This window comes from Diceros bicornis, chromosome 20 (assembly GCF_020826845.1).
Source record: "Diceros bicornis minor isolate mBicDic1 chromosome 20, mDicBic1.mat.cur, whole genome shotgun sequence".
NCBI lineage: Eukaryota > Metazoa > Chordata > Mammalia > Perissodactyla > Rhinocerotidae > Diceros > Diceros bicornis.
The window spans coordinates 56690662-56718134 of NC_080759.1; the positions used below are offsets into that span (position 1 = coordinate 56690662).

Sequence of the window (27473 nt, forward strand, 5' to 3'; positions counted from 1 at the left end):
GTGTAGACCTGCATATTCCTGTTTATGCAATATAAGTGAAATAAGTTCCAAGTATTATGAGTCACTTTATTTGTTCCCAGGAAGGTGATTTTATCATTTCCTGTCTGTATCTCAAAGAAGCGGGTAGCAGAGGGATTCATTGGTACCTGTAATAAAACAAATCTGTCAAAATAAGAAGTAGTGACAAGCATTTCTACTTTCCTCATGCATCGGGCCATGCCACTGGGTGATGAGGACTCGCCATGGTTCTCTCCCGGGTGGGGCTACCCGGTGTCACCTTGGGAGGGCTCTCGGCCACCAGCACCCCAGCTCAAAGTGAGGACTTGGACTAAATTAACTCTAAAGCCCCACCTTGACTTCTAAATTTTATGCTGCAGAGCGAATGCTGGCTAAAATGTAAAAGAAACAACAGTCACTAACCCATGATATTTAAGTCCAGGGGACACGTAAATGGAATTCTGAGGAAAAAGACCTTGTTATTTACCAGTGAGCAGAATTTCTTAAACGCCATGCTTCGCGCTTTGTTTGTTGTCTGCTTAGATGAGAAGCAAAACACTGCACAGTCCTATTTGGAGTGTTGACCAATAATTTTATAAAATATAAAATTCTACTCAAAATTAATCATGGGCTACTCTTTGATGAAACAGCTACATTTGGGTGCCCTCCTCAGATTTCCATTTCATTGCTCTCCTTTCCTGGGATGAACTGTTGCAGGTGTGTGTCCTCCTCTCTGTAAAGCAGTGAGTCAGTATGTCACCTGGATCCAGCCCGCCTGAACAGGGAGCAGGTGCCACCACTTGGACTGTGTGGCCTTGAGCAGGTCAGTGAGTCTCCTCATCTCCACAGTGACAATGTCAGGGCCTGTCCCATGGGTTCATTGTGATGGCTCACCGGACTGATGTTGGAAAGTACCCCAAGTAGTCCCAGAAACACAGTGAGTTCTACTCCATTATTAGCTGTTCTTATCATGGTTACCACCAGAACATGCCATCTGACCCTCTGGTACGTGGTCCTTGCTTGCCTGGGACGCACGGCCACAGTCAGGAGCCCAGGGGGTTATGCTTGAGTTCTTGGCAACTTTAGAGACAGAGGTCAGTAATCAAAAGTAAAAGTATTCAATAAAACAGATGGATTTACTTCCCATTCTTGAGTATTTAAATGCGTTTGTTAGAATTTTAAAGGTAAACTAGGTCAAGAGTATGATTTCGTACCAGTTCTGTGATTAGGTTGTAAAAGGCTATGACTCTCTTCTTAATAGACTCCTCTATTGCCTTCTTGGCCTGCACACTTTAACAAAGCAAGCTGCTGTACAAAAGAGGCCCACAGAGCAAGGAACTGAGAACAGACTCCAGCCAATACCCAGCAAGGAGGAGAAGTTCTCAGTCCAACAACGCACAGGACCTGAATGCCGCCATGAATGAGCTCATGCCCCTGAGTGAGCTCAGAAGCGGATCCCTCCCCTGTCGAGCCTTCAGATGAACCCACAGCCCCTGGGCCAGTGCCTGATTGCAGCCTGTGAGAGACCATGAAACAGAGCACCCAACTAAGCTACACCTGGATTCCTGACCCAGAGACTGTGAGATAATGAAGGTATGTTGTCTTAAACTCTCATTTGCGGGTGATTTGTTACACAGCAAGAGATAACTAATCCTCTAGCTAAGCCATTGAGTTTCAAGAATAAACAATAAAACCTTCAGGTATCCAGATGGAAAAAGTGAATCAACGTTAAGGATTTTTTTAAAGTCAGGCTAACTTTATTCTCCATAGCAATATTTGATACCCAAAGACAATGGAGCAAATGTTTGCAAAGTAATGAGGAAAGAAAACATGAGCCAAGAATATTATACCCAGTTAGAAGTTGTTCAAGTAAAGAGTAAAAATAAATAAATAACTGTGTTTGTTAGGACTTTAAATGTAAACTAGGTCATGGGTGTGATTTCATACAGAAGTCAGCAAACAATGACCCGCAGGCCCAATCCGTCGCATCGCCTGTCTTAATATGACCTGTAAGCTGAGACTAGTTCTTACATTTTAAAATGGTTTTAAAAAGTCAAATGTTGATTAATACTTTGTGACATGTGAAAATTACACGAAACTGAAATTTCAGTACCCATAAATAAAGTTTTATTGGAACACAGCCATAGCCATTTATTTACATCGTGCCTATGCTGCTTTAAAAACAAAAAAAAATTTCCAGCTTTCTTGAGGCACAATTGACAAAACTGTAAGATACTTCAAGTACACAATATGATGATTTGATATACGTATACATTGTGAAAAGATCGCCTGTCAGGCTAATTTACACACTGTCTACAGCTATTTTGTGTGAGAACAGCAAAGTTGAGTAGCAACAAAGACGTCTGGCTCACAAAACAGAAAATATTTACTTTCTGGCCCCTCTATAAGGAGTTTGATGACCCTGATTTAGTTCCTTCTTAATTTGATTTTTAATTTTCCTTTATCTTTGCCAACTGATAAAATTTCACAGACTGAAGAATTGAAGGGTAAACCCAAGAGACAGGTTTGAAAGTGTGAACACTACAAAGTACTGGTTTCAAGAAAAGACATTCAGGCAAACTCATGCTCTTCACCTATTTAATTTCTAAGGAAAATCGATTACCAGTGGAAACCAGAAGGGGAGATATTAAACTATGAATTTTTCTGAGAAATAAAAAAACATAAAATAAAAGGGCCTTCTTTCCTACATCCTCATCCATTCTACAAGTATTTCACATTTTTAATCTCTCCCATCTGAGGTATATATTCATGAAAGTCCAGGAAGACATATGATCAAATGTAAAATAAAAAAAAAAAATGTTCCTTGGATTTGTTACATTTTTTTCAAGCCTAGGGTTTAGCAGGTCAGTTTTATTTTTCTTTTCAATTTTATTTCTAGACAGCACTCGTCTAAAAAGAACTGATCTTTTGCTTTTCTTTTTTCAAAACATCCTCTGGAGGAACCACATATAATCAAGACAAACTCTTTATCTTCTGCTGATTTATATAAAAATATACAACGTGCATGTGTTTGTACCCAGTTTTCCATGGAGTGTTGTTGTTTGTATCATTGTGAACTTCTAGAGCTCTGAAAACAAGAGAAGGGAGCAATTCCTACCACAATCTTCCAGGAGTCAGCATCCATTTCAGTTTATTCTGTGCCTGAGGATGCAGAGCCTCGTTGCCCTCGTGGTGACGCATAGACAAGAACTTCTACAGTCTACGGAAGTGAAAGATGACTAAGCAGAGGCAGCCTCACGTTTTCAGCTAACACCAGGAAAGTCAAATGGAGTCACAATTCCAGTGTGATAACGTTGTGATATTTCCTCTTGTGGAGAAGAATCTTATGTAGCCCCATAAGAGACACAGAGATTAGACTGGTGGTTACCAGAGGGGAAGAGGGGAGGGAGAAAGGAGTGACAGGGCACATGTGTACGGTGATGGATGGTAATTAGTCTTTGGGTGGTGAGCATGACGTATTCTAGACAGAAATCGAAATATAATGACATACACCTGAAATTTATGTAATGTTGTAAATCAATGTTACCTCAATAAAAAAAAAGACTCTATTAAATGTGATTGTATTTGATTATGTTTTAAGACTTTGACATCAGCCGGAGCCAACTGTGGACAATTCTTTCACTAAAAGTACCTACAAGAGGGACGTGTCATCTGCAAGCAATTCGTCATCCTCCTAGTGATACTTGGAAATGAAACTCAGAAGCAACCAAGACTCCCCTTTGGTGGGCTCTGGAGCCCCTCCCTCCCTTCCCTGGGCCGCCTGTTCTCTTCGGGCACCTTGGGCACCTCACACTGAAATCCCTCACAACTTTGTCACCGGAAGAAGTAACCTTCAGTTATATGCAAAATTCAATTAAGTGAACCCTCTCGCCGCATAAAGGAGGCTTTGCTGTGTGCCCAGATTTGATTAGCACCAATTTATGACTTTGTGTCATTCGTACGAGAAAACTAATTTGAGCCGAAGCATTAATGGAAAGGAATGACTTCACCTGTCTCCCTCCTTCTCCAGGAATATTTCCTCTCTAACAAGAACTTCAGCTTCCTGGACGATTGTCAGCCCATAGGGGACGGGGGGACAGAGCCCCACACCTCAGTTTCGAGGCCCACCAAGGAGCGAGCTAAAGGAGGAAGAGCAGGAGCAGCAGCTGAGCCCAGGGGGCAGCCAGCACCTCTCAGAGGCACCTTCTTGTGAGGAAGAGAAAGAACTATAACCAAGATGCTGAACCCCGTTTCCAGGGCACAGGAGCAGCTGGGGCACGAGTCAGCATCTTGGAGTGCAGGGGCCACGAGGGTGGGAGAGGCTGTGGGTGAGAGGCTACAGGACCTTGGGGTACCCCGGGGGGCTGGAGGTGCCCAGTCCCAGGAACTGCCTCCCTCTAGGAGACAAGGCCATGGCCACGCCCCCAGAGGGAGGAGCTGGCAAAAGCTAAGAGGGCTGGGGTCAGTCCCGGGCTCTTCGCACACCACGGAACTGGATCAGGAAGCAAGGAAAAGAAGAATCTAGTTGTTCCAACTGGAGCAATGTTGTTTGTGAGGAACAAGATTAGGAACAGGAGCAGGAACAGGAAGAGGAAGAGGAACAGGAAGAGGAAGAGGAGCAGGAACCAGAACAGGAACAGGAGCAGGAACAGGAAGAGGAAGAGGAGCAGGAACAGGAAGAGGAGCAGGAACAGGAATAGGAGCAGGAAAAGGAACAGGAGCAGGAACAGGAACAGGAAGAGGAGCAGAAACAGGAATAGGAGCAGGAAAAGGAACAGGAGCAGGAACAGGAACAGGAAGAGGAACAGGAACAGGAATAGGAGCAAGAACAGGAACAGGAGCAGGAACAGGAGCAAGAAAAGGAACAGGAGCCGGAACAGGAACAGGAGCAGGAAGAGGAGCAGGAACAGGAACGGGAGCAGGAAAAGGAACAGGAGCAGGAACAGGAGCAGGAAGAGGAACAGGAGCAGGAACAGGAATGGGAGCAGGAAGAGGAACAGGAACAGGAATAGAAGCAAGAACAGGAGCAGAAGCAGGAACAGGAGCAGGAACAGGAACAGGAACAGGAACAGGAACAGGAATAGGAGCAAGAACAGGAATAGAAGTAGGAACAGGAACAAGAACAGGAGCAAGAACAGGAACAGGAGCAGGAAAAGGAGCAGGAAGAGGAACAGGAGCAGGAACAGGAACGGGAGCAGGAAAAGGAACAGGAGCAGGAACAGGAACAGGAGCAGGAAGAGGAACAGGAATAGGAGCAAGAACAGGAACAGGAGCAGGAACAGGAGCAGGAACAGGAAGAGGAACAGGAGCAGGAACAGGAACAGGAGTAGGAACAGGAACAGGAACAGGAGGAGGAACAGGAACAGGAGCAGGAACAGGAGCAGGAATAGAAGTAGGAACGGGAGCAGGAAGAGGAACAGGAGCAGGAGCAAGAACAGGAACAGGAGCAGGAACAGGAATAGGAATAGGAACAAGAACAGGAACAGGAATAGAAACAGAAATAGAAACAGGAACAGGAATAGGAATAGGAACAGGAAGAGGAACAGGAATAGGAAGAGGAACAGGAACAGGAATAGGAACAGGAAGAGGAACAGGAATAGGAAGAGGAACAGGAAGAGAAACAGAAAGAGGAACAAGAATAGGAATAGGAATAAAAACAGGAAACATAATGTCAAGTATTCCTGGGCTTCCCATTCAAGCTGGGAACACCAATCACCAAGGGTACAGGCATCCAGGTATAGTTACTCCAGGCTCTCAGGTGGTATGTAAGGTTGGAGCTGCTGATATACTTCCTTCCTGATAAATTATGTCCAGCTCTCAAAAGCCAGTGGGGCCAGGAGCACAGAGTTCCGTTCTGGGGATCACACTTTAAACGTGACAAAAACCAATTCACAGGAGAGTATTGGATCAAGGTGCCAGATGGAACAAGATACAACACTCTCCCCTCGCCCTTGCCCCAAATTACTAGAAATGACAAAGGAAAAACATGTTTAAAAACAGAAGAAATCTATTGGGCTTATGAGATGAGAAAAAAATACAGCTTCAATGATGAGGCCACTGAGATTTTTAGATCGTTTGTTACATCAGCTCACTTTATCCTAACTAATACGAAACGTAGTAACTGGAGATAGGGTCCTTGATACTTTAGAAAATAATTAAATATATGCCTAAAATATATGGCATTATTTTAGCAGTTGGGTGGCAAGAGGTAAGAAAACTGATATTTAAGACTGAAAAAGTGGATCAGTGTTGTCTCGTGGCCAGATATTTGGTAAAACTCTTGCCTTTTACTTCTTTGAAGGCAGGCCACGTGCCAGGGGATCTTGTCATTCTGGAGAAGAAGGTGAACAAGAATGTTAGTGGAGTGTACCGGCTATAGCTTTTCTTTGAAAGCAGTTAAGAGAAAGAGATGAACTCTCAGAGAAGGAGGGGCTAGTGTGCAAGCAGTAATCGTAGGGAATAGGTCCAGAAATTCTCAGTCTCGCATGGTTGGAATGGAAAGAATTTGATGTGCTAAATCACCACTTAGAGGAAGGTGACCCAACTTGACCAAATTGTTCATCAGCAAGAAATAAAACTTCCTGGTGTGAAATCGCTCAAGTGTTGGGGCTGTTTGTTACAGCAGCTAGCATGAACTACCCTAAGACAATTTTCTAAGTACTAGTCACAAGCTATTAGAAAGTACAATAGGGAAAAAGGATCCTAGTCACAATAACAAGAGAAAAAAAAACTAAATATACATCTAACAAGACATGCACAAGAACTATATGAATATCTTTTAAAAGTTACAGAGTATCTAAAGAAACTACCTGTAAAACATTTTTTGCAGGATATTTTTAAACTGAATAAATAGATATAACACTTACCTGAATGGATACTGAAATAATGTCAGTTCTCCCAAAACCGGTTTACAAATTCAATGCAATCCTGATCAAAATTGCAACAGCATGTTTTTTTAGAACATGACCTGCTGATTCTCACATTCATTTGGCAAAGTAAATGAATATACCAGAACAAGTAATAAAATTCTAATTTAAAATATACAATTAAGGGAAATAGTCAGGCCAGATACCAAAACATTCTGTCCTGTTGTTGAAGTTAAAATAATGTATTTGTGGAGGAATGGAAAATACGTCAATGGGACTGAACTGAAAATCGAGAAATATCACTAATGTGGCATTTCATATCAGTGTAGAAAGAATGCTGTCTCCAATGTGTGGTATTAAAGTAATTGGTCACCCATTTAGGAGAAAAATAAAATTAGAGACTTATATCATGACCAGAAAATAAATTCTAAATGATTTTGAAAAAATAAAAAGAAACTGTCAGAATAATTGTATCACCTTAGGATGGGGAAGGATTTGCTGAGCAGCCACAAAACTCAGAAACACTGACAGATTGACTACATGAAACTTTAAAACATACATGTGACCCAAAAAATAAAATACCATAATCAAAGGAAATATTGAAAAAAATGAAATAAAATATTTGCAGCATGTACAGCAGGCTAGAGATTAGTACCCAGAATATATGTTGAAAATCATCCACCACTCAAGAAAATGAAAAACTACTCCAGAAGAAAATGAGCAAGATCATGAACCAGTGAAAAAGAACTAATTCTAGCAGTGTGTTCTGATGTGGAAAGGCCTGGAAGATATATTGTTATCAGAAAAAATAACCAAGGGCTTCAGAATAATAGGTAGAGTATAGTCATAAATGTGCATTATAATTATATGTGTGTATATGTCTGTGAAGGTATAGAAAGGATCTAGAAGGATACAGATAGGATTTCTAACAGATGTTCCTTTCAGGGAGAAAACTCTTGTGTCATTTAAAGGAGAAAATGGCAATGTCTATGCTTTATTCTAAAGCCTCTATATTGTTTTTCTAATTAGATGAAGAATTGTGACATGTGTACGTATGTATCTATATATATAGGTATATGTATTAACAGACTTTATTTTTTAGAACCATTTTAGGTTCATAGCAAAATTGAGTAGAAGGTACCGAGATTTCCCATATACCTCCTGCCCCCAGACATGCACAGCCTCCCCAATTATCAACATCCCGCACGAGGACGGGACATTTGTTACACACTATGAACTTACACTGACACATCATAGTCACCCAAAGTGTATAGTTTACACTAGGGTTCACTCTTGGTGTTGTACATTCTGTGGGTTTGGACAGAGGTATAACGACATGTAGCCCCATTATGGTATCATACGGAACAGTTCACTGCCTAAACATCCTCTGCGCTCTGCCTATTCAACCCTCCCCTCCCCCAACCCCTGGCAACCACTAATCTTTCTACTGTCTCCATAGTTTTGCCTTTTCCAGAGTGTCATATAGTTGGAATCACAGAGTATGTATCATATATGTATATTTTAGTCTTCAAAACCACGGCAATATAACTGGAATTGTGTCTAAATTCAGAAGCATGTGGTTTGAAGGACAGTTGAAAGCTGTCGGGGCTGGAGAGGTTCAGGTAAACTCCAGGAAACAGAAGATGAAAAAGGAGCTGATGAGACCACAGAGCAAGAAGAGAAGAACGTATCCATGCTGGGAAGAAGTTACAGTGTGAAATAAGACCACACAGAAAGCAAACCCGTGTGACACATATAAAACAAAAAATATACAAAAAAAAATGTGAAGTGTAGAATTAACACTGGAGAGGAAACAGAATCAGTACCATCTAAGACAAGCTTCATAAAATCAACAGAATGTAGGAAAAATGTCCTACAAGATGCAGAAGATAGATACAGAAAATAAAGGATGACCAATAAATGGAAACTGACATGCCTGCAAAAAGAAGCCAGAATAAATGTAGACCAAATGTGCTTGACCAACACCAAGGTGTATCCAAGTTAATTTCTTAAACCTTAATGATAAAATTTATTGTTTTTCATGTCCTGAAAAGGGAGAATTCTAAAGTAACCATATATTGCCCCTGGGGTTAACTTCCAGATTATAAACCCAAGTGTAAAAATGCATTCATTTTTAAGAGAACGTAAATAACCACTAAGGACTATTAGGCATACATTTCTATTATGTGAAACAAAATGCTGTCAAATCAATTATAACAAGATAGAGAAAGTGTATTCTCTAAAATTCAAGCTCCACTGTTCGCCCACAGGGACACGGATGCTGTCAGGACCAGATTCCTCAGAGGGATGAAAGCGACAGGGAGGTTATATGTCAGGATCGTGTACTTCCGTAAGACAGAGGAATACTAGTGGGACACAATGGGGGAGAAAATGAAAGAGTCGATGGGGGTGCAACTGTACGTGTGAAAATCTAGCCAGAGAAACAGTTGACCCACTTGAGAATAACAACAGAGGGAATTTAACACTGGGCATTGGCTACACGTAATGGAGGAGCTGAGAAGCCAAACATGGATGTGATACACCCAGAGATAAGCGACAACAGACAATGACAACCATCCTGTGCTGAGAGACAGATGGAAGATGTCCAAGGGTTGGTCCCATGGGATGGAAAACTGGAACTGGAGCAGGTCTGCCTGATGGACGCGAGAGTCACAGAAGTGATGCAGCTCCTGCTGGAGACAACGCCTGAGCAGAGGCAGGGTAGAGACGTTGGGCTATCCTTCCAGTCTCCTGTCTGTGCCCCGCACTGGTCTAGCCCAACCAGAATCCAGCTGACCGGGAACTCCAGACTATACAGCAGAGAGCAGGGCGGGAGGAAAGAGTCTGCCCAGGAGAGGCAGCAGAGCAGTGGGAGGTTGCTCTCCTTGAGAGAGTCCTTCACCAGGGCCTCTTGGACCTTTGAGAAACCCCACAAAGATCCAGATAGGTTTGGTTTGACTGGATTTCCTGGGAAGGCAGCCATGGTTTCATGCCAGTCTCCTTGGGGGTGGAGGCAGGGGGAGGGAAGAAGAAACCAATTTGCAGGCACATCTTCAGTAGTGACGGAGAAAGCAGAGAGAGAGAGACGATCCACCCAGGGAGTAAACTTGGTGAGTAAGCCATATTGACCTAGAACCCCAGGGACAGTGATTCCCCAAGCCAAGGACATGTGTGTTATACACGGGAGCCCCAAAACTGTGGTCTGTAAAGGGACCCCCCAAGAACTTGGATTAACGCTATTATCGCTCAATTACAAATGAAAAAGTGGCTGAATTTCCTTAATTTTGTTTTCATCTTACTTGGTAAACACTAACAACTTATTATTTCCTGGATGCCAAACTAGGGTAATGAGTCCTGTGATCAGGGTGGATTGTCCAACCTCAATTACTTTCAAACTTTTTCTACTCACAAGAGCTTTGAAATACTAGCATCTTTTCGGTGCCACACTTGATAACGTTAAGGTGAGCTTCTCATCACCACACTGCTTCCTTGGTCCTCTTTTGTTCTGTGCTGCTAGTTGAGGCAACTGTTCCGAGTCTGGACCACAAGCTTTCACACTGCCAAGAGGCCAAGCTCTCACACATTTCAGTAAGCACGGGCTCTTCTTGTATGCCGAGCAGGCACTTCTCCAGACTCTCACCTCTTAACATGCCACAGCTGACCCATCACCCAGCCCCTTAGCTCAGACCCCACCTAACAGACGTGGTCGTAGCAATTCACATCCAGCTGTGTCGCCTAGTCTGTGGAGCATGAGAGCAGACCCCAAGGCTTCTCTCTGGAGAGCCTCAGACAGCTTGCCTCATGGCACCTTCACACCAAGCAGGGCTTGGTGTCCAGATTTTACATATTGAAACAAGCACAGCCGTGCTTCAAGTGATCAGTTTCCGCATGCTGACCACAGGGTTGAGATGGGGGCAAAGGGGAAAGTCCCAACCCCTGTTTCATCTCCAAACCTCTTTATGCTTAATACTATTTGAATCTTTCCAACACACTCTGCTTCATGTTTTCCTCAGGTTGAGTTCTTTCCTGTGCATGAAACAGTCTGAATCCTAACGAGGTGTCCTACGAAGATGAAAACAAGAAGCTCTAAGTTATAATCCTGTGCCTCAGGATACCAGGTGAATAAATGTGAACACTTCATTTCTTTAGTTCTCAGCTTCTTAAAAACCTTCTAAGGGACTGCTATTATCCTAGAAACACATTTTTAATGTTTCCCACTGTTTGGAAGAAGCAAACTCATTTTGGAATACACCCACATGCGCGCACACACACATTCATATATGCATCATACACATGTGTGCGTATTCTATGTAACCTCAACCTATGTAACCTCCTTTTTTGAAGGAAATTTTGAAAAACAAAATATTTTACAGTGCATGACTGTTCAGCAATCATTAACCAGAAAGTATTTAGCACCTACTATGGTTTCATGATGAGCAAGAGAATTTTCCAAAGTTGTGTTAACAAAATGTGCCTCTGGGAAGTCACCCAAGGAATAGCTCCTATTATGTTATAACTATGGATAGTCTAGAGGGTTCAGGAAACTTAATATCAAGTTAATCAGATTTGTGCTATGCTCATACACTTTGCTTTATTAAATAAATCTACTAAAATGTTGGCATCAAGAAATTATTATAAATTCATTAAATAAAGTAGAAAGGTTACCATTTAAAGAAATTCTGATGTGAATTATTTTATAAATCTAATAGTCACTCTCTGATTTGTGTTTTGTTTAATATGTACTTTTGCAAACACTTTGGGGGTTTTTATTGAAGTATAATTGACATACCATATTATATTAGTTTCAGGTGTACAACATAGTGACTCAACATTTATATACATTATGAAATGATCATCACAATAAGTCTAGTTACCATCTGTCACTTTGGGTTTTGTTAGGTGTTATGGGTGGTTCGGGGATTCGGTTGGAGATGTAAAAGAAACTTTCCACTCCAAACAAATGGACTGAAGGTATATTTTATTATATAGAGGATAGTAAAGGCGATAGTCCGCAAACAGATCCGAATAGGTCAAATAATAAGAGGGAAAAACACCAGCTCAACTGGAAAGGGAAAACATCCACATCGGCTGAGATAGCAGCAGATTCGAATAGGTCATATAATAAGAGGGAAAAACATCAGCTCGATGGGAAAGGGAAACACCAGATCGACTGAAGGGAAATGACACAAATCAACCGGAAAGAGAAACACCAGGTTGACCGAAAAGAGAATACATCAGATCAATTACTTCACAATAAATCCCTTACTCACAACATCCACGCCCCCCTGCCGGGAGAGTCCCGTCAATCAACACGGCTGGACAGGAATCACACGTCCTGGGCAAGGCGTCCCCTCCACAGGTGGAACTCTCACCAGGCCTCGGTTTTCAGCAGTTTATATAAGCAGTTACAGAGTTTACAGAGCAAGCATTCAGTGTTCCCATGCACAAATGGTTATCAGTGGCATATGTGCACTGAGCTCTCTGGTTATTGTCCCAGCCCAGTGGTTGTGTACGTGCATTGTTTACCCTGCTTATCTTCCCAGCCCGGCACAGATGGCCAGTCTGCCCCAGGCTGCGGCGCCCAAAGGGCATTGAAATTTTTACACATTGCAACTATCTCCATGGGAGAAGGGCCAGTTCCCACCTCGCAGAAAGCAGCTTTTATATATTTTTTTTTGTGCTGGTGGCTGTAGGTCAATGGAGCAGCCAAACATGGCTATACTCATGTCAAGACATTAGGAAAGGAAATATCTAAATTTAGGGGAGAATTTAAACTTCATTCTCTAACTTTAATTTTTTAAATTGCTATATAGAAGAAATATTTCCAGAATGTAAAAACAACAACCTAAGTTTCCTATATTCTTTCTACTCAAACAGCCAGTCTTTGCAGCCTGCCTCACCTGTCAGCAGATGCTCAACAACCAAGCTGTACTGGGATGGTGGCGACCTCTAGAGAGTATAAAGGGAATTGTCTAATTTAAAGTCCCTTCAACATCTCAGGCTCTTAGAAGAATCATGAATCATAGTCAGAATCATGAATAGTCAGAGGTTTTCCTTTCTCTTCTGTTACTGCTCACACCCAAGGTATTTCCACCTACGACAATCATTTTCTCATACTTCCGTGGGAAATGCCTCCTTTTTCCTGTTTTACTATTCTTTTCTAAGGAGAATAATTTTTCCTTTCTACTTATGAGTGAAAACATAAAAATGACTCTATGCTTGGAACAATACCAAAGTCACAAAAATGAAGACATTTGAAATGAAATAAAACATCACTAACTGCTAGCCCTTGATTCTCCCTAAAAGGCCCCTTCCAGAATCTTCACAAATTCCATTTCCTAAGCACAGGATTCCAACTCTTTTTAAAAGACTGTTAAATTGTTGATAACCTCTTTTGTTTATGTATTAGTTCACTTGTTAGCTGTTGCAGGTGTAGTATTCTTTAGCATTTGAATGCTTCGTATATTAGTCAGAATAGTGTAGGTTATGATGCAGTAACACACTAACCTAGAAATCTCAGTAGTGTTGTATATAAAGGTTCAGTTGTCTCCCTCACAAAATCTTCTGTGATTTCAGCCACTTTCTAGGGACTCTTACTTCAAAACAATGGCTCAAAGATCCAGGTGAATTGCTTCTTACAGCCACACTACCTGGGTCCCTTGGTCTCCAGCTCACTGCCTCAGTGGAAGAGAGAACTGTGGGGTCATGCACCATCTCTTAAGTGCTTTAAAAGTCCAGAAGTGATGCTTATGATCTTGGCCCACGTGCCACATGTCCCTACCTGACCCCAGGGGGCTGGGAAATGTGGGTAGCATATGGATATTCACTGAGCAGTAAATGTCTCTGCCACACACTATATTTTTAAAATATTTAAAGTGTGATGTTTCTGAGGGAAGAGTGGGTGTAACCGAGAATGTCAACCCCACTTATACCACTATTCATGAGAAAATGCAATCTTAATCAATTGTAAACTGCTGTATTATTTTAATAAATACAAAAGGGAAGAAAGAAGCAGCTTCCTTCAAAATAAATTCCTGGAGGAATCATGTTAGCTAGGTACCACTTTAGAGATAAAGAGATCAGCTTGAACATCTGGAGCAAGGTGTGACTAAGAAGAAAAGTGACAGACAGTAACGAGCCACTAGGCAAGAGTTGCAGCAATCTTTCATGGACTACAAACAATGTAACACAGTTATGAACAGAGAGGAGAAAAATTAAACAAAGCCAAGAGTATGATTGCTCAGGCACTTGGAGCCTCCGTGGAGGAAAAGCGCCTCCCAGTGTTGCTTCCTCACATCTTGCAGTTCCCTTGTGGGCACAGGAGGTCCATTCTTGGCTTTATTGCAATGGTGGAACTCTAATACATTCCTGGGCATTTTAAATTGCTTCCAGAAGAACTGTTGAACCACGATCTTATATAACTGTCTATCACAGATGATGTTTCAAGTAACTTTTGGAGATAATCAGTGCTGCTAAAAAAAGATGCAGTGAAACCACATAATAATCCACACTATCGAGATATTCCACAAGGGAGCCAGCAAAATAGGGCAGAAGAAGGAAGGTGGGTGATGAGCAAATAAAGAAAGCAAGGTTTATGAGGATGGGTCAGAAGAAAATTGCTCGTGCCCAGAGCTGACTGGCATAAAACAGGGATCAAAGGTAAGTGCAATGGGGTGAGGTGTGAAGTTTTATCTTCTGGGAGTTGACATGAGACATGAGACAAGTTCTACTTTCCTTCCCTCTTATAGCCCCTGCAGACATGCATGTACACACACATACACACACACAGAGTCAAGGACAAACAGCTGATATAACTAACCATGGGGTTCCGTGAGGAGGTAACCAGGGGAGAAAGGAAAAAATGAAAGCATCCCCTAGCATCTGGAAGCCAGCCTGGCCTTCACAGCCAGGCATGATGTTCTCCTGCTGGACATAATCTCAGAGAACACCAGTCTCAGACAAGGTTACTCTGAGACCACAATAAAGTGAGGCCAATAAGGCCCCCCTCAAAATTTTGCTAAGCACAGACAAAAACAAGGTCCCTGTGCACCCACAGCATGCCCAACACCCCCTCTCTCAGCCACAGTGAGTGATCGCTACTTCTTCACCAATTACAGCTTTACCTCCCCTCTAGTCTGCCCTCCCTATACATAAGATGCATTGAGACACTCACAGAACTTTCTCTGTTTTCTGACAGCATCCAATTTAGAGCAAACAACTGCTTCCTTAGATCCTCTCCCAAATCACCCAACAAAAGTCCAAATCCCACACCAAATTCTTTCTAACACCCTGTTCCTTAGATGCCCATTGTTCCTCGTGGCGTGTGTTCTCCTTCACTGTCATGATAATAAACCCAACTTGTTAACCTATGGGTGCACATCTGGTGGATTGTGGCTGGAGAACTGACACAGGAATGAAAACGTCCTAAGTGGAGAGAATTATATAAACCAGATAAGGTAGTTCAGTCTCCACACCTCCTATCCCGCTGGAAGATGACACACAGAAACAGGCAGGAAGAGAGGAAGAGGAGGGGCAGAGGGAAGAAAATGAGAGGAAGAGAGTTTGTTCTTTTTCACTCCTGCGTCTATGTATCTCTCCATTACTCTGCAAGCACACGCACAGACACACACACAGAGATAAATAACTCAGGACGATGGGTGTGTGTTTGGAAATAAAGAACTGATTCCCACTTCTTGTTGGGCGGTTCCTGAATGCAGGACCTACAAACGTATCCAGCCATCCCAGGGCAGGGAAGGGCAGCAAGGAGGTGAGAAGAGGCAGAAGCAGGTGGCGGACAGCAAACACCAACAGGCTCAAATGTGACACAGCAAGAAACTTGTTTCCAACATGTCATAGTAGAGAGCTGGAAAAATGAGCCAGGTTCCCAACCCCAAGAGGCAGCAAAATGCAATGAGCGTCCTATCAACAGAGGCTGCTTTCTGCTGGAGAAGTGGCTACATCCGCATAGGCTCATCTGTGCCAGGGAGCTGTGAGGAACCACCCAGGTTCCTAACAAACAGGACTGGGCCCTGGTGCCACTGGAGCCAAGAAAGCAGCAAGGGCAAAGCCCGTGCCAGTACAATGTGAGGTCAGAATGAGCAGGATCCAGCCTGGAGCCCCATAGTGGCCACACGTGCTCTCTGTCCACTCCTGAGGCTCAGGCCATCCCTTGAGAGGACTCCCTCCCTCGCCTGGGCCCTGTGGCAACAGACACATTCAAGCTTTGTGAACGTAAAAGAGGGAGAGGGGAGAGGAAACCATTTGAGGAGGGGATGACACTGGAGAGGGAACTTTGAGGATCAACTGTATTTAACCTGAAGGTTGCCCAGAAAAGGCTCATCAATACACTAGAAATGACTAGACTACCTGGAACTCAACAATTAAAAAAACACCTAAAAATTCAACAGAGAAATGAAAATGGCACACTAAACATGTTTGCTTAATATAAAGGAAGGCAGTAAAGAAACCTCAGAGGAGCAAAAACAACACGAGACATACAGAAAAAAAATGTTGGACATAATTGCAACCACATCAATGGATTAAACTCTCCAACCAAAATGCAGATGTCAGAATGACAAGCTGGATCTAACTCTATACTGTCTACAAAAGATGCAAGTTAGATTTAAAGATGTAAATTGAAAATAAAAAGATGAAAAAATATATACCATGAAAACAGTAACCATAAGAGAGCTGGAGAGGCTGTAGGAATATCAGACAAAATAGACTTTAAGACAAGACATATAATCTGTAGATTCAATGCAATCCCTATCAAAGTTCCAACAACATTTTTCACAGAAATAGAACAAAGAATCCTAAAATTTCTATGGAACAACAAAAGACCCCAAATAGCTAAAGGAATCCTGAGAAAAAAGAACAAAGCTGGAGGTATCACACTCCCTGATTTCACAGTATACTGCAAAGCTATAGTAAGCAAAACAGCATGGTACTGGCACAAAAACAGACACACAGATCAATGGAATAGAATCGAAAGCCCAGAAATAAACCCACACATCTATGGACAGCTAATCTTTGACAAAGGAGCCAAGAACATACAATGGGGAAAAGAAAGTCTCTTCAACAAATGGTGTTGGGAAAACTGTATAGCCACATGCAAAAAAATGAAAGTAGACCCTTACCTTACACCATACACAAAAATTAACTGCAAATGGGTTAAAGACTTGAATGTAAGACCTGAAACTGTGAAACTTCTAGAAGAAAACATAGGCAGTATGCTCTTCGACATTGGTCTTAGCAACATCTTTTCAAACACCATGTCTGACTGGGCAAGAGAAACAATAGAAAAAATAAACAAATGGGACTACATCAAACTAAAAACTTCTGCACAGCAAAGGAAACCATCAACAAAACGAAAAGACAACCTAACAATTGGGAGAAGATATTTGCAAACCATACATCTGATAAGGGGTTAATCTCCAAAATATATAAAGAACACATGCATCTCAACAACAAAAAAACTAACAACCCAATTAAAAAATGGGCAAAAGACCTGAACAGACATTTCTCCAAAGAAGATATACAGATGGCCAACAGACACATGAAAAGATGCTCAAAATCACTAACTATCAGGGAAATGCAAATCAAAACTACAATGAGATATCACCTCACGCCCGTCAGAATGGCTATAATTAACAAGACAGGAAACAACATGTGTTGGAGAGGATGTGGAGAGAAGGGAACTCTCATACACTGCTGTTTGGAGTGCAAACTGGTGCAGCCACTATGGAAAACAGTATGGAAATTCCTCAAAAAATTAAGGATAGAACTACCATATGATCCGGCTATTCCACTGTTGGGTATTTATCCAAAGAACTTGAAAACACCAATTTGTAAAGGTACATGCACCCCTGTGTTCATTGCAGCATTATTCACAATAGCCAAGACTTGGAAGCAATCTAAGTGCCCATCAAGGGATGAATGGATAAAGAAGATGTGGTATATATACACAATGGAATACTACTCAGCCATAAGAAACGATGAAATCCAGCCATTTGTGACAACGTAGATGGACATTGAGGGTATTATGCAAAGTGAAATAAGTCAGAGGGAGAAGGTCAAATACCGTACGATTTCCTTCATTAAGTAGTAGATAATAACAACAATAAACAAACACATAGAGACAGAGATTGGATTGTTGGTTACCAGAGGGGAAGGGGGGAGGGAGGAGGGTGAAAGGGGTAATTCGGTACATGTGTGTGGTGATGGGTTGTAATTAGTATTTGGGTCGTGAACATGATGTAATCTATGCAGAAATAGAAGTATAATGTTGTACACCTGAAATTTTTACAATGTTATAAACCAATGTTACTGCAATAAACAAAAAATTAAAAAATCTAGAAATAAATATTTTACAAGTTTAAAAAAAAAATACAAGACATATTAACAGAACCAAGACATATTTAATAAGGATAAAAAGGTCAATCCATCAGGAAGATATAACAATTATAAATGTATTTACACTTAACAACAAAGCCTCAAAATATATGAAGCAACAACTGTCAGAATTGAAAGGAGAAATAGGCAATTCAACAATTATAATCACAGACTTCAATACTTCTCTTAGTAATTGATTAAACATCTAAACAAAAATTTAACAAAACATAGAATTGAACAGCATTATCAACCAACTTGACCTAACCAGCATTTATAGACTACTCCATTCAACAATAGCAGACTACACATCCTTTTGAAGCACACATGAATTAATTTCCAAGACAGACCATATTCTAGGTCTTGAACAAGTTTCAGTAATTTAAAAAGATTAGATAATAACAACAATAAACAAACACATAGGGACAGAGATTGGATTGGTGGTTACCAGAGGGGAAGTGGGGAGGGAGGAGGGTGAAAGGGATAATTCGGTACATGTGTGTGGTGATGGGTTGTAATTAGTATTTTGGTGGTGAACACGATGTAATCTATGCAGAAATAGAAGTACAATGATGTACACCTGAAATTTTTACAATGTTATAAACCAATGTTACTGCAATAAATATCTTCTTGAAATGCTCAGCAAGAGAAAAAAACAAAAAAAGATTGAAACTATACAAAGCATTTTCTCTGACCACAATGGAATTAGAAATTAGAAACCACATGGAAAAAAAATGTGGGAAGTTCCCAAATTTTTGGAAATTAAACCACACACTCTAAGTCTCCAATAGGCCAAAGAAGAAACAGGGGAAAATGAAAATATCTTGCACTGAATGAAAATGAACATGGATGCAAAACTGCTTAACAAAATAGTAACAAACCAAATCCAGCAATATATAAAAAGGACTATACACTATGACCAAGTGCAGTTTATTCCAGGAATGCAAGAATAGTCTAGCTTCTGAAAATCAGTTAACATAACAAACCGTATTAAGAGAATAAAGAACAAAAACCACATGATCATCTCAATAGAGGCTGAAAAATCATTTGACAAAATCCAACACCATCCATGATACAAACTCTCAAAAAACTAGGAATATTAGGAAGCTTTCACAACCTGATAAGGCGTATCTATACAAGCCTGCAGCTAACATGATATCTAATGATAAAAGACTGAATGCTAAGATCAAGAACAAGGCAAGGATGTCCGCGATCACTTGTCTTCAACATCGTACTGGAGATAAGAAAAGAAAAATAAATTAAATGCAGCTATATTGTAAAGGAAGAAGTAAAATTGTCTTTATTTTCAGACAAGTTGATCTTTTATGTAGGCAATTCCAAGGAATCTACAACAACAAAAAAAAAAAGACTAGAACTAAAGAAGTAAGTTTAACAGCCACAGGACTTAAAATCAATATATAAAAATCAATTATATTTCTATATACTAGTCACAAACAATCCAAAATGAAATTAAGAAAGCAATTCTAGTCACACTAGCATCACAAAGAGTAAAATACTTAGGAATAGATTTTAAAAAGGAGTAGAAGAGCTGTACATTGAGAACTACAAACTGCAGGGGGAAACTAAAGATATAAGTAAATGTAAAAATATATCATGTTCTTGGATTGAAAGGCTTACTAATGTTAATATAGTGATATTTCCCAAAATAATTAATAAGTGCAAAACAATCCCCATCAAAATCCCACCGGGATTTTTTTTAGAACCAGAAGAAAACATAAGAGAAAATCTTGGTGACCTTAAGTTTGACAAAGTTTTCTTAGATATGACACCAAGGCATGATCTATGAAAGAAAAAAATGATAATTTGGATTTTATCAAAACTTAAAATGTTTGCTCTTCAAAACATACCAATAAGAAAATGAAAAACAACCACAAACTGGGAGAAAACATTTGCAAATCACATATCTGATAAAAGACTTTTATCCAGAATATATAAAGAACTATTACAACTCAATAATAAGACAAGCAGTCCAACAACACCAAAAAAAAATGGGCAAAAGATTTGAATAGACATTTCACCAAAGATAATGTACACCATTAGTCACTAGGGAAATCAAAAGCACAATGAGACGCTACTATGTAGCCACCAGAATGACTATAATCAAAAAGACTGAAAATACCAAGCATAGGCACAGATGTGGAGAACTTAGAACCCTCATCCCTTGCCAGGGGAATGTAAAATGGTACAGCCATTTTGGAAAGTAGCTTGGCAGTTTCTTCAAAATTTAAACCTACACCTACTACACCCCTCAGCCATTCTTCTCCTAGGTGTCTATCCAAGAGAAATGAAATCGTATGTCCACATGGAGACTTTTACACAAAAGTTCACAGCAGCAGCTTTGGTCTTAGCTCAAAACTGGAAACCATCTAAATGCTCTTCAATTAGTAGGTGAGCAAAACATGGTACATCCATGCAATGGAATTCTACTCAGCAGCTAAGAGAAACAAACTACCGATACACGCAACAACGCGAATGAACCTCAAGGCATTATGCTGAGTGAAAGAAGACAGACACAGAAGAGGACATATTGTATGATTCCATTTATGTGAAAACTTCTAAAAAAGGCAAAAAAAACATAGAAACAGAAAAATCAGTAGTTGCCTGTGCCTGGGAGTGGGAGCAGGATTCCCTGCAAAGAGGCAGGAGGAAACTTTCAGGGGTGATGGAAATGTTCTGAACCTGGATTGTGGTGATGGTTGTACAACTGAATATTATTAAAGAATTATTGAATTGTACACATATGGTGGATGAATTCTATGTTATGTAAATTATAATTCAATAAAATCATTTTTAAAACCTGCAAACAATATTTATGCAGTGAAGGGTGCATCCTAAAAAACTCTTAAGACTCATTAGAGGGTTCTTTCTTAAACAAATTAACTCTTATTTGTATTACTAAATTCTGGTGTCACAGAAAAGTAGATGTGTCTATATACCTGTAGGTAAATTCATTCCCAAGATGTCCCTGCATCCTCGATGTGTGCCTCTAGAGGAGTCATCCATTCCATTTCATTTATCAGACGGCTTGTGCCTACACCAGCAGCTCAACCACAGAATGAGATAAGAAGGTCACGTTTCACAGCTCCTGCGATGTTCAAAGGAGCATCTAGGGTTATCAGGGAGTCTTATTCGCAAAACTCTCTTCTCATCAGGTACTAAAACACGTTTATTTTGACATTGTCATTCGGGCACTGAAAAGGAGCTGTGAAACACAGAATAAAGTGTATTTATGTGTTCCAAATGTCTCAGGATTGCCATGATGGTGCTGGAGCTTCAAAGAGCAGCCTGTGACAGCAGCCTCCTCTGGCTCTCGATGGAGGCGGCCCACGTGTTAGAATGGCACCTTCCACTGCAAGTGCTCCTAATAACACTTAATGATCACCACCACTTTCCTCGAAGAGATTTCAAGGTTTTACATATATGTGTTATAGCCACTACACTGAAATTGGGCTCTTCCAAATCCTGGAAGTTAGAAGTGGTGACGTGCAGGAAAGTGTTTAACAACAGGCTCTCCTAGAGATAAAAAGAACCAAATATGTAGCATTTGCTGATTGCCAGGTGTGAATACCGCCACCACGGAGAATTTCAAGCTATGGACTTGATGTTACTGAGTTGGAAAGAGATGTTCACAGTGGCTCCGTTGGGAGCCAGCTCCCATACTCCTGTGCTTGGGGGCAGAGGCACACACATTACAATTTTTGATCAAGACTTTAATCAAGACCGAGAATGTCAGAATAAAACTATCTAACTGTTCTACTTGAACAGTTTAAATAAGTTCAAAAGCATTTCAATTCAATTTTGACAAATTGCTAATTAGTATTCATATTCTTTCTCCGTATTTGGCTGTTACATATGCAAATTTTCAAGACGGTCGTTTACATAGATGTATATTATATGTATACACACACACATCACATACATACACGTACCTGTGTGTACATATATATACATGTTAGAGTCTACAATCTTCTAGTGAGTAAAAGAAAATAGTTCATCATGGATCTTAAATAATAGAGAATATACCCCCTTTTAATAAAATTAATCCCCCTATGGTTTGCCTAAATGATTGGAAGATGCTGGCATTCGTGTGTGCTAATTAGTTATATCCTGATCTCACAGATCCCGACCTAGTTGAGAAACCAGGCGAGAGTCAGTAAAGGGTGAAATAGCAGCGTTGTCAGCAGCAAAGCTGAGCAAGACACTGAGGTTCAGCACTGAGGCCACAGTGGGCCGTTGAGCCCTGCTCCCCAACACTGCGGCGCTCCCCGCAGAGCAGCTGGATGATCACCAGACAACCCTTGCTTAGACAAACACAGAGATCTGACTCCACGCCAGGCCCTAAATTCTGGAGGAAGGTGAAAACCCGCTGATATTGGGCTGCTAGCCTGAAGACCAGCTCGGGGCCCATCCCACTATGGATTATGTCAGACCAGGCCCGAGCATGGATTCGGAGTGATTGAAGCCAATTCTTACTCAAAGTGTGTTCAGGGTAGTAACAATAGCTCCCATTTATTAGGCGTCTACCATGTCAGGCTTTCCCCAGGCATTATTGTCAACCCTGACAACAACCTGTTGGGCGTGTTTGTCTTCATTGACAGATGTGGGTCTCAGGGAGGTTGGTAGCGTGCCCAGGGCCACCCAGCTGCTAACCGGGGAAACCAGGATTCCAGTGCATGACTACCTCCCTCCATAGATCTTTTGTGCAGTAAGATTCTTCATGCTTGGCCAGGATCCAGGTAGGTAGCCGGCAAGATTCTAGGTATGTAGTCATCAGGCACAAAACCTGGTCAAAAGAGGTCAAAGAGATGTCGCCTGGAAGTCACAATAATCCATTGAGCATTTATGCTGTGTGAGGAGCATTCAAACACTGATGGGTCAGAAAAGGCATTCCAAGGAAGCGGCATTGAACTGAAATCTAAAGGGTGAGTAGGTGTTAATCAAGAACAAAAGGAAGAGAGAACAACATGTTCAAAGGCCCTGAGGTGGAAGCTGCATGATTCACTGGAGGAATTAAAATGAGGCCAAAAGTCCAGAGCACAGAGAGTGAAGGTGGGGAGAAGGGAGGTGAGGAAAGCTCTGACTTCCAGAAACAGAGAGGCAGGCCTGGGAGCCAATGGCCCACAGATGCCAGGGCTTAGTAGCCTGGGCTCTGGAGCTGAGTCTGACTGCCACTTAGTAGAGCCACCATTGATGAGTCCCTAAGGGACCTCTGTGCCTCAGTTTCCTCACCCGTAATTTGGTATCTTCCTTATAAAAATGTTGCCAAGATTCAGTGTTCTGATGCATATAAAGCACTTCATATGCAACTTGATGATTTTTATTCGAAGTCTGTACTGTCCCGCTCCTGACATCTTCTTACATTTAGGTCACTGTTCCCTAACCTATATTCTTGGGTCACTGCCCTGTAACATACTCCAAGAAAGGGTACCCTGATTAAATGAGTTTGCGAAACACTGTACACCAGCATACTAAAGAATCTGAAAGTCCCACAGTTTAAAAAAACATTAACTTTCTCAACCAAGTGTGCACAAAAATTGACTACCGCATCAATTCTTGCATCTATGGAGGCAATGCTATCACCTGTTAATCATCTATGTCCCTAGGTCCACAAAAGTTCCGTGGAGAGAGCTGCAAGGCACCAGCCCAGACTGATTTGGGACTCTGGCTTGTGCATTTGTGAGGCTGCAGCAGAGCAATTTCCATGTTGCTATCTAGAAAATAAATTATTTCAAAGCTCCCATTTATAACAAATTCTCAACCAGTTCTTATTTCTCAGAACTTTCTCTTGACCCACGGCTATGATTTTCAGTTTATTCAGTGGGTGACTTTCAGGGAACGAGTTTGTGTTACTAGAACCATGCGACCTCGTTAACATCATCTCATCTCCGAGCCTCAGTTTCCTCTTCTGTAAACCATGGTGTGAGACCGGGAGATCAAAAAACCCTTCAAACACTAGGACTCTATGCTTCTCTGTTAAAATATTTCCAGGTTACGTGTTCTATGTTCTTAGGGGATTCCTGGGACAAATTCCACCTCAATCTGAGTGGATGGACACACGTCCACCCACAAGTGGACAGACCCCAGTTCCCTTTGCCTCATGGCCTTTCCATTGTTGTGTCTATCTTAGCTGTGCTGAAGAATATTCACCAGATGCATGAGGACTTTTGTAATTTTCCATGTGTCCATTTTTTTAAAGTGCATTAAATACAGAAAAGTGCAAAACATAATATAAAAATAATGACGTGAAAGGAAAGTACCTAAGTGTTCACATTTGTTAAATCATGAATGTCCTTGCCTCCAGACTTTTCTCTGTGTTTGTAAATCCTTCACAATGTAAAAACTATGATCTTCAGTAAGTGATAAATTTCTTTTAATGGTGATATCACAGAAACCTCTGAAGCTGTCTTGTGTATGCTCTTCGTCATTTCCTTGAGTTAACTGTCTTGAGGCTGAAATGTAGAAATAGAAATATGATCTTGCTTCTTGCCTTGCAAAGTTCACGTTTGGGTCATTATCTCATAGATGCAAGAATTATTTGCTTGAGATCAAAATTAACCTCATTAACTAATGGCAACCAGGAGCTAAACCACAGCCAAGCTATCTAATTGCATTTCAAAGTCACTTCCATAAGCTTAACTGTCAGAGTCCCAGAGAGAGACATTTTCCCACTAATTTTGTCTGAAAGGAAGACCCAGTTCACACTGTTCCACATAAATCCCCTTGAGAACGACCACAGCCAATATGTCGTTTTGTTTTTATCGAAAATAAACATTCAAAGATATAACATATTGTAAAACATCTCAAACCCTGCCCAAATTCTTACAAATTTTGAATTAGGCCTGAGTCTGGGTTGATGCCAGCTATGTTCATCTGTTTGGGAACAAAGTCTTTATAGCACTTAATTATATACAAACAAGTGAGTCTCTAATTAAAGAATTTTTAAAATCTTTTCTGTATAGAAGAAAATTTGGAAATTTCCTAGCACATGCTGAACTAGCATGACCCTAGTCTCCTTTGGCCAAGATTAAGCTGGAGAACTCTGAAGACAAAACACCAAGAAATGGAGGTGAGGACAGTGCTATAAATTCATGGGGTAGTGGGTTTGGCCTGGCTCAGGGGCAGCCTGGAGCACTGTGGGAGGATAAAAATAGAGGAGGAAATGTGAGGGTGCAGCTTGCATCTCCCAGTCATTGTCTTGAGATAGCATCTGCCCCCAAAACTGGGGCAACTCTGATCCCTGGTCCAGATGGCCACAGGAGGAACTTTGGGGAAGTCCAGATGCTCTGTGTTTATGAGGAGCTGAGAAAATAAGTAGAGACTGACAAACCTCAGGCAGTAGCTCGCCCATCTCCCTCCCTGGGCTGGTGAATTCCAGTCTAAGAATGTCTCCCCCGACACTGCTTCTCCCAGTAGAGTAGTGGGTAAAGCCCCGAGCTGAGGATTGGTCTTGTTTGTGTGGGGGGGGGGGCAGGGGGGCAGGTGTGACTGTGTTTTCTGGTGCCAAGTTCTCCTCCACAGGTTCACCCACCTGATGCCTGCAGCTCACTGGGCTGAGGCAATGGATTTGGGCCTTCCTCCATACGCTTGGCCCTGACTAGCCAATACCTCAGAGGAAAAGGAACTTTCAGGACAAAAAAGAAACAAGCAAGACTGCTGATGGGCATACCATTTTCAAAAGAAAAACTTACTGGATTATAGACTCCATCAGAAACAGAAATATTACACCAAGGATTTACAACTGGACTAATAAACATTTAAAAAGAAATAAGGGAATATATTAGCAATATAAAACAAAAAAAATTATAGAAAACAGTCAAAGAAATATTTGGTATGAAAAATATAATAATTGGAAAAGAGAATAGCATGACTAGGATAAATAACAGAATGGATGCAGTTGAGGAATAAAATAGCAAACTGAATATCCATCCCAGAGAGAAGACAGGAAGGACAAAGAATCAGAAAATGCAGGAAAAAAATGAAACCGATGTGGAGAAAAGAAAGAGATGCACTAAATCCAAATAAAAGGAGCCCCAGAGGGGGAAAAAGAGGAAAACTAAAATAAGACTAGTAAATATTTAAAGAAATAAAATACAAATTCTCTAGAGCTAAAGAAAATTGCAAGAGTTCATATTGAAAGGTCCCATAGAGGGCCAAAGAAGAGAATAAATTAAATACATTTAATGAAATTTCAAAATATCAGACAAAAAGAAAAATTTTAAAGCTTCCTGAGATAAGGAACATATCGTACACAAAGGATCAAGAACTGGGTAGACATCAGATTTTTCAATAGCAACAGTGGATGCAAGAAAAAAAATGGATCAGTGTTGTCAAAATGTTGAGTAGCCTAGATTGTCACATCTAATCACACCATCATTCAAATAAGAATATCACTGGGTTTACAGGGTCTTAAAGATGTTGCCACCCAGAGGCCTACACTGACAAGAGTTTTAGATGAAGCACTTAAATAAGAGACAAAGCCAAATGATGTTGCAAGTGATATATGGTGACACATGAAATAAATGTAATCAAATATCTTGGTAAAGTTTGTTGTTATCTTTATGAAGTCAGTGGGAACAAAGAAAAAGGTAAAATATGCTCAAAACAAATAAAATAATACAAAATAATACAAAAACGATAATATAGATCCTCAGTGTTCAATATGGAAGCCATTAGCCACACGTGGCTACTTAAAATTGAGTTAATTACAATTCAATGAAATTTTACAATCTGTTACTCCATCACGCTAGGCACATTTCGAGTGGTTAATAGTCCTATGTGGCTGCCGGCTACTCTAATGGACAGCATAGACATAGAACATTCCCACTATCCCAGAAAGTTCCGGTAGCCAGCACTGAAATAAAGAATATAACATGATGGCAGGGTGTGTAGGCAGGATGAGACCAGCGAATAGGAGAGAATACAAAAGTTCTAGTCTCATTATTGAAGAAATAAAAATATCAATTAAAAAGAAATGTACTTTGGGGGCCGGCCCGGTGGCGCAAGCAGTTAAGTGCGCGCGCTCCGCTGCGGCGGCCCGGGGTTCGCTGGTTCGGATCCCGGGCGCGCACCGAAGTACTGCTTGGTAAGCCATGCTGTGGCGGCGTCCCATATAAAGTGGAGGAAGATGGGCACCGATGTTAGCCCAGGGCCGTCTTCCTCAGCAAAAAAAGAGGAGGATTGGCTGATGTTAGCTCAGGGCTG

General features: G+C 41.1%; 1 protein-coding gene across 1 annotated transcript in view; it reads right to left on the bottom strand.

Moving 5' to 3' along the window:
* Positions 1-4333: 4333 nt before the first annotated feature.
* Positions 4334-27473, bottom strand: part of LOC131418955 (ATP synthase subunit a-like) — a 67695-nt gene continuing 44555 nt past the window's right edge. The window contains exons 2-3 of the mRNA XM_058563512.1: positions 4570-5696; positions 4334-4394 (exon numbers count right to left, since the gene is read on the bottom strand). Of these exons, the coding sequence (XP_058419495.1) occupies positions 4334-4394; positions 4570-5696 (1188 nt within the window). The remainder of the gene's footprint in view (positions 4395-4569; positions 5697-27473) is intronic.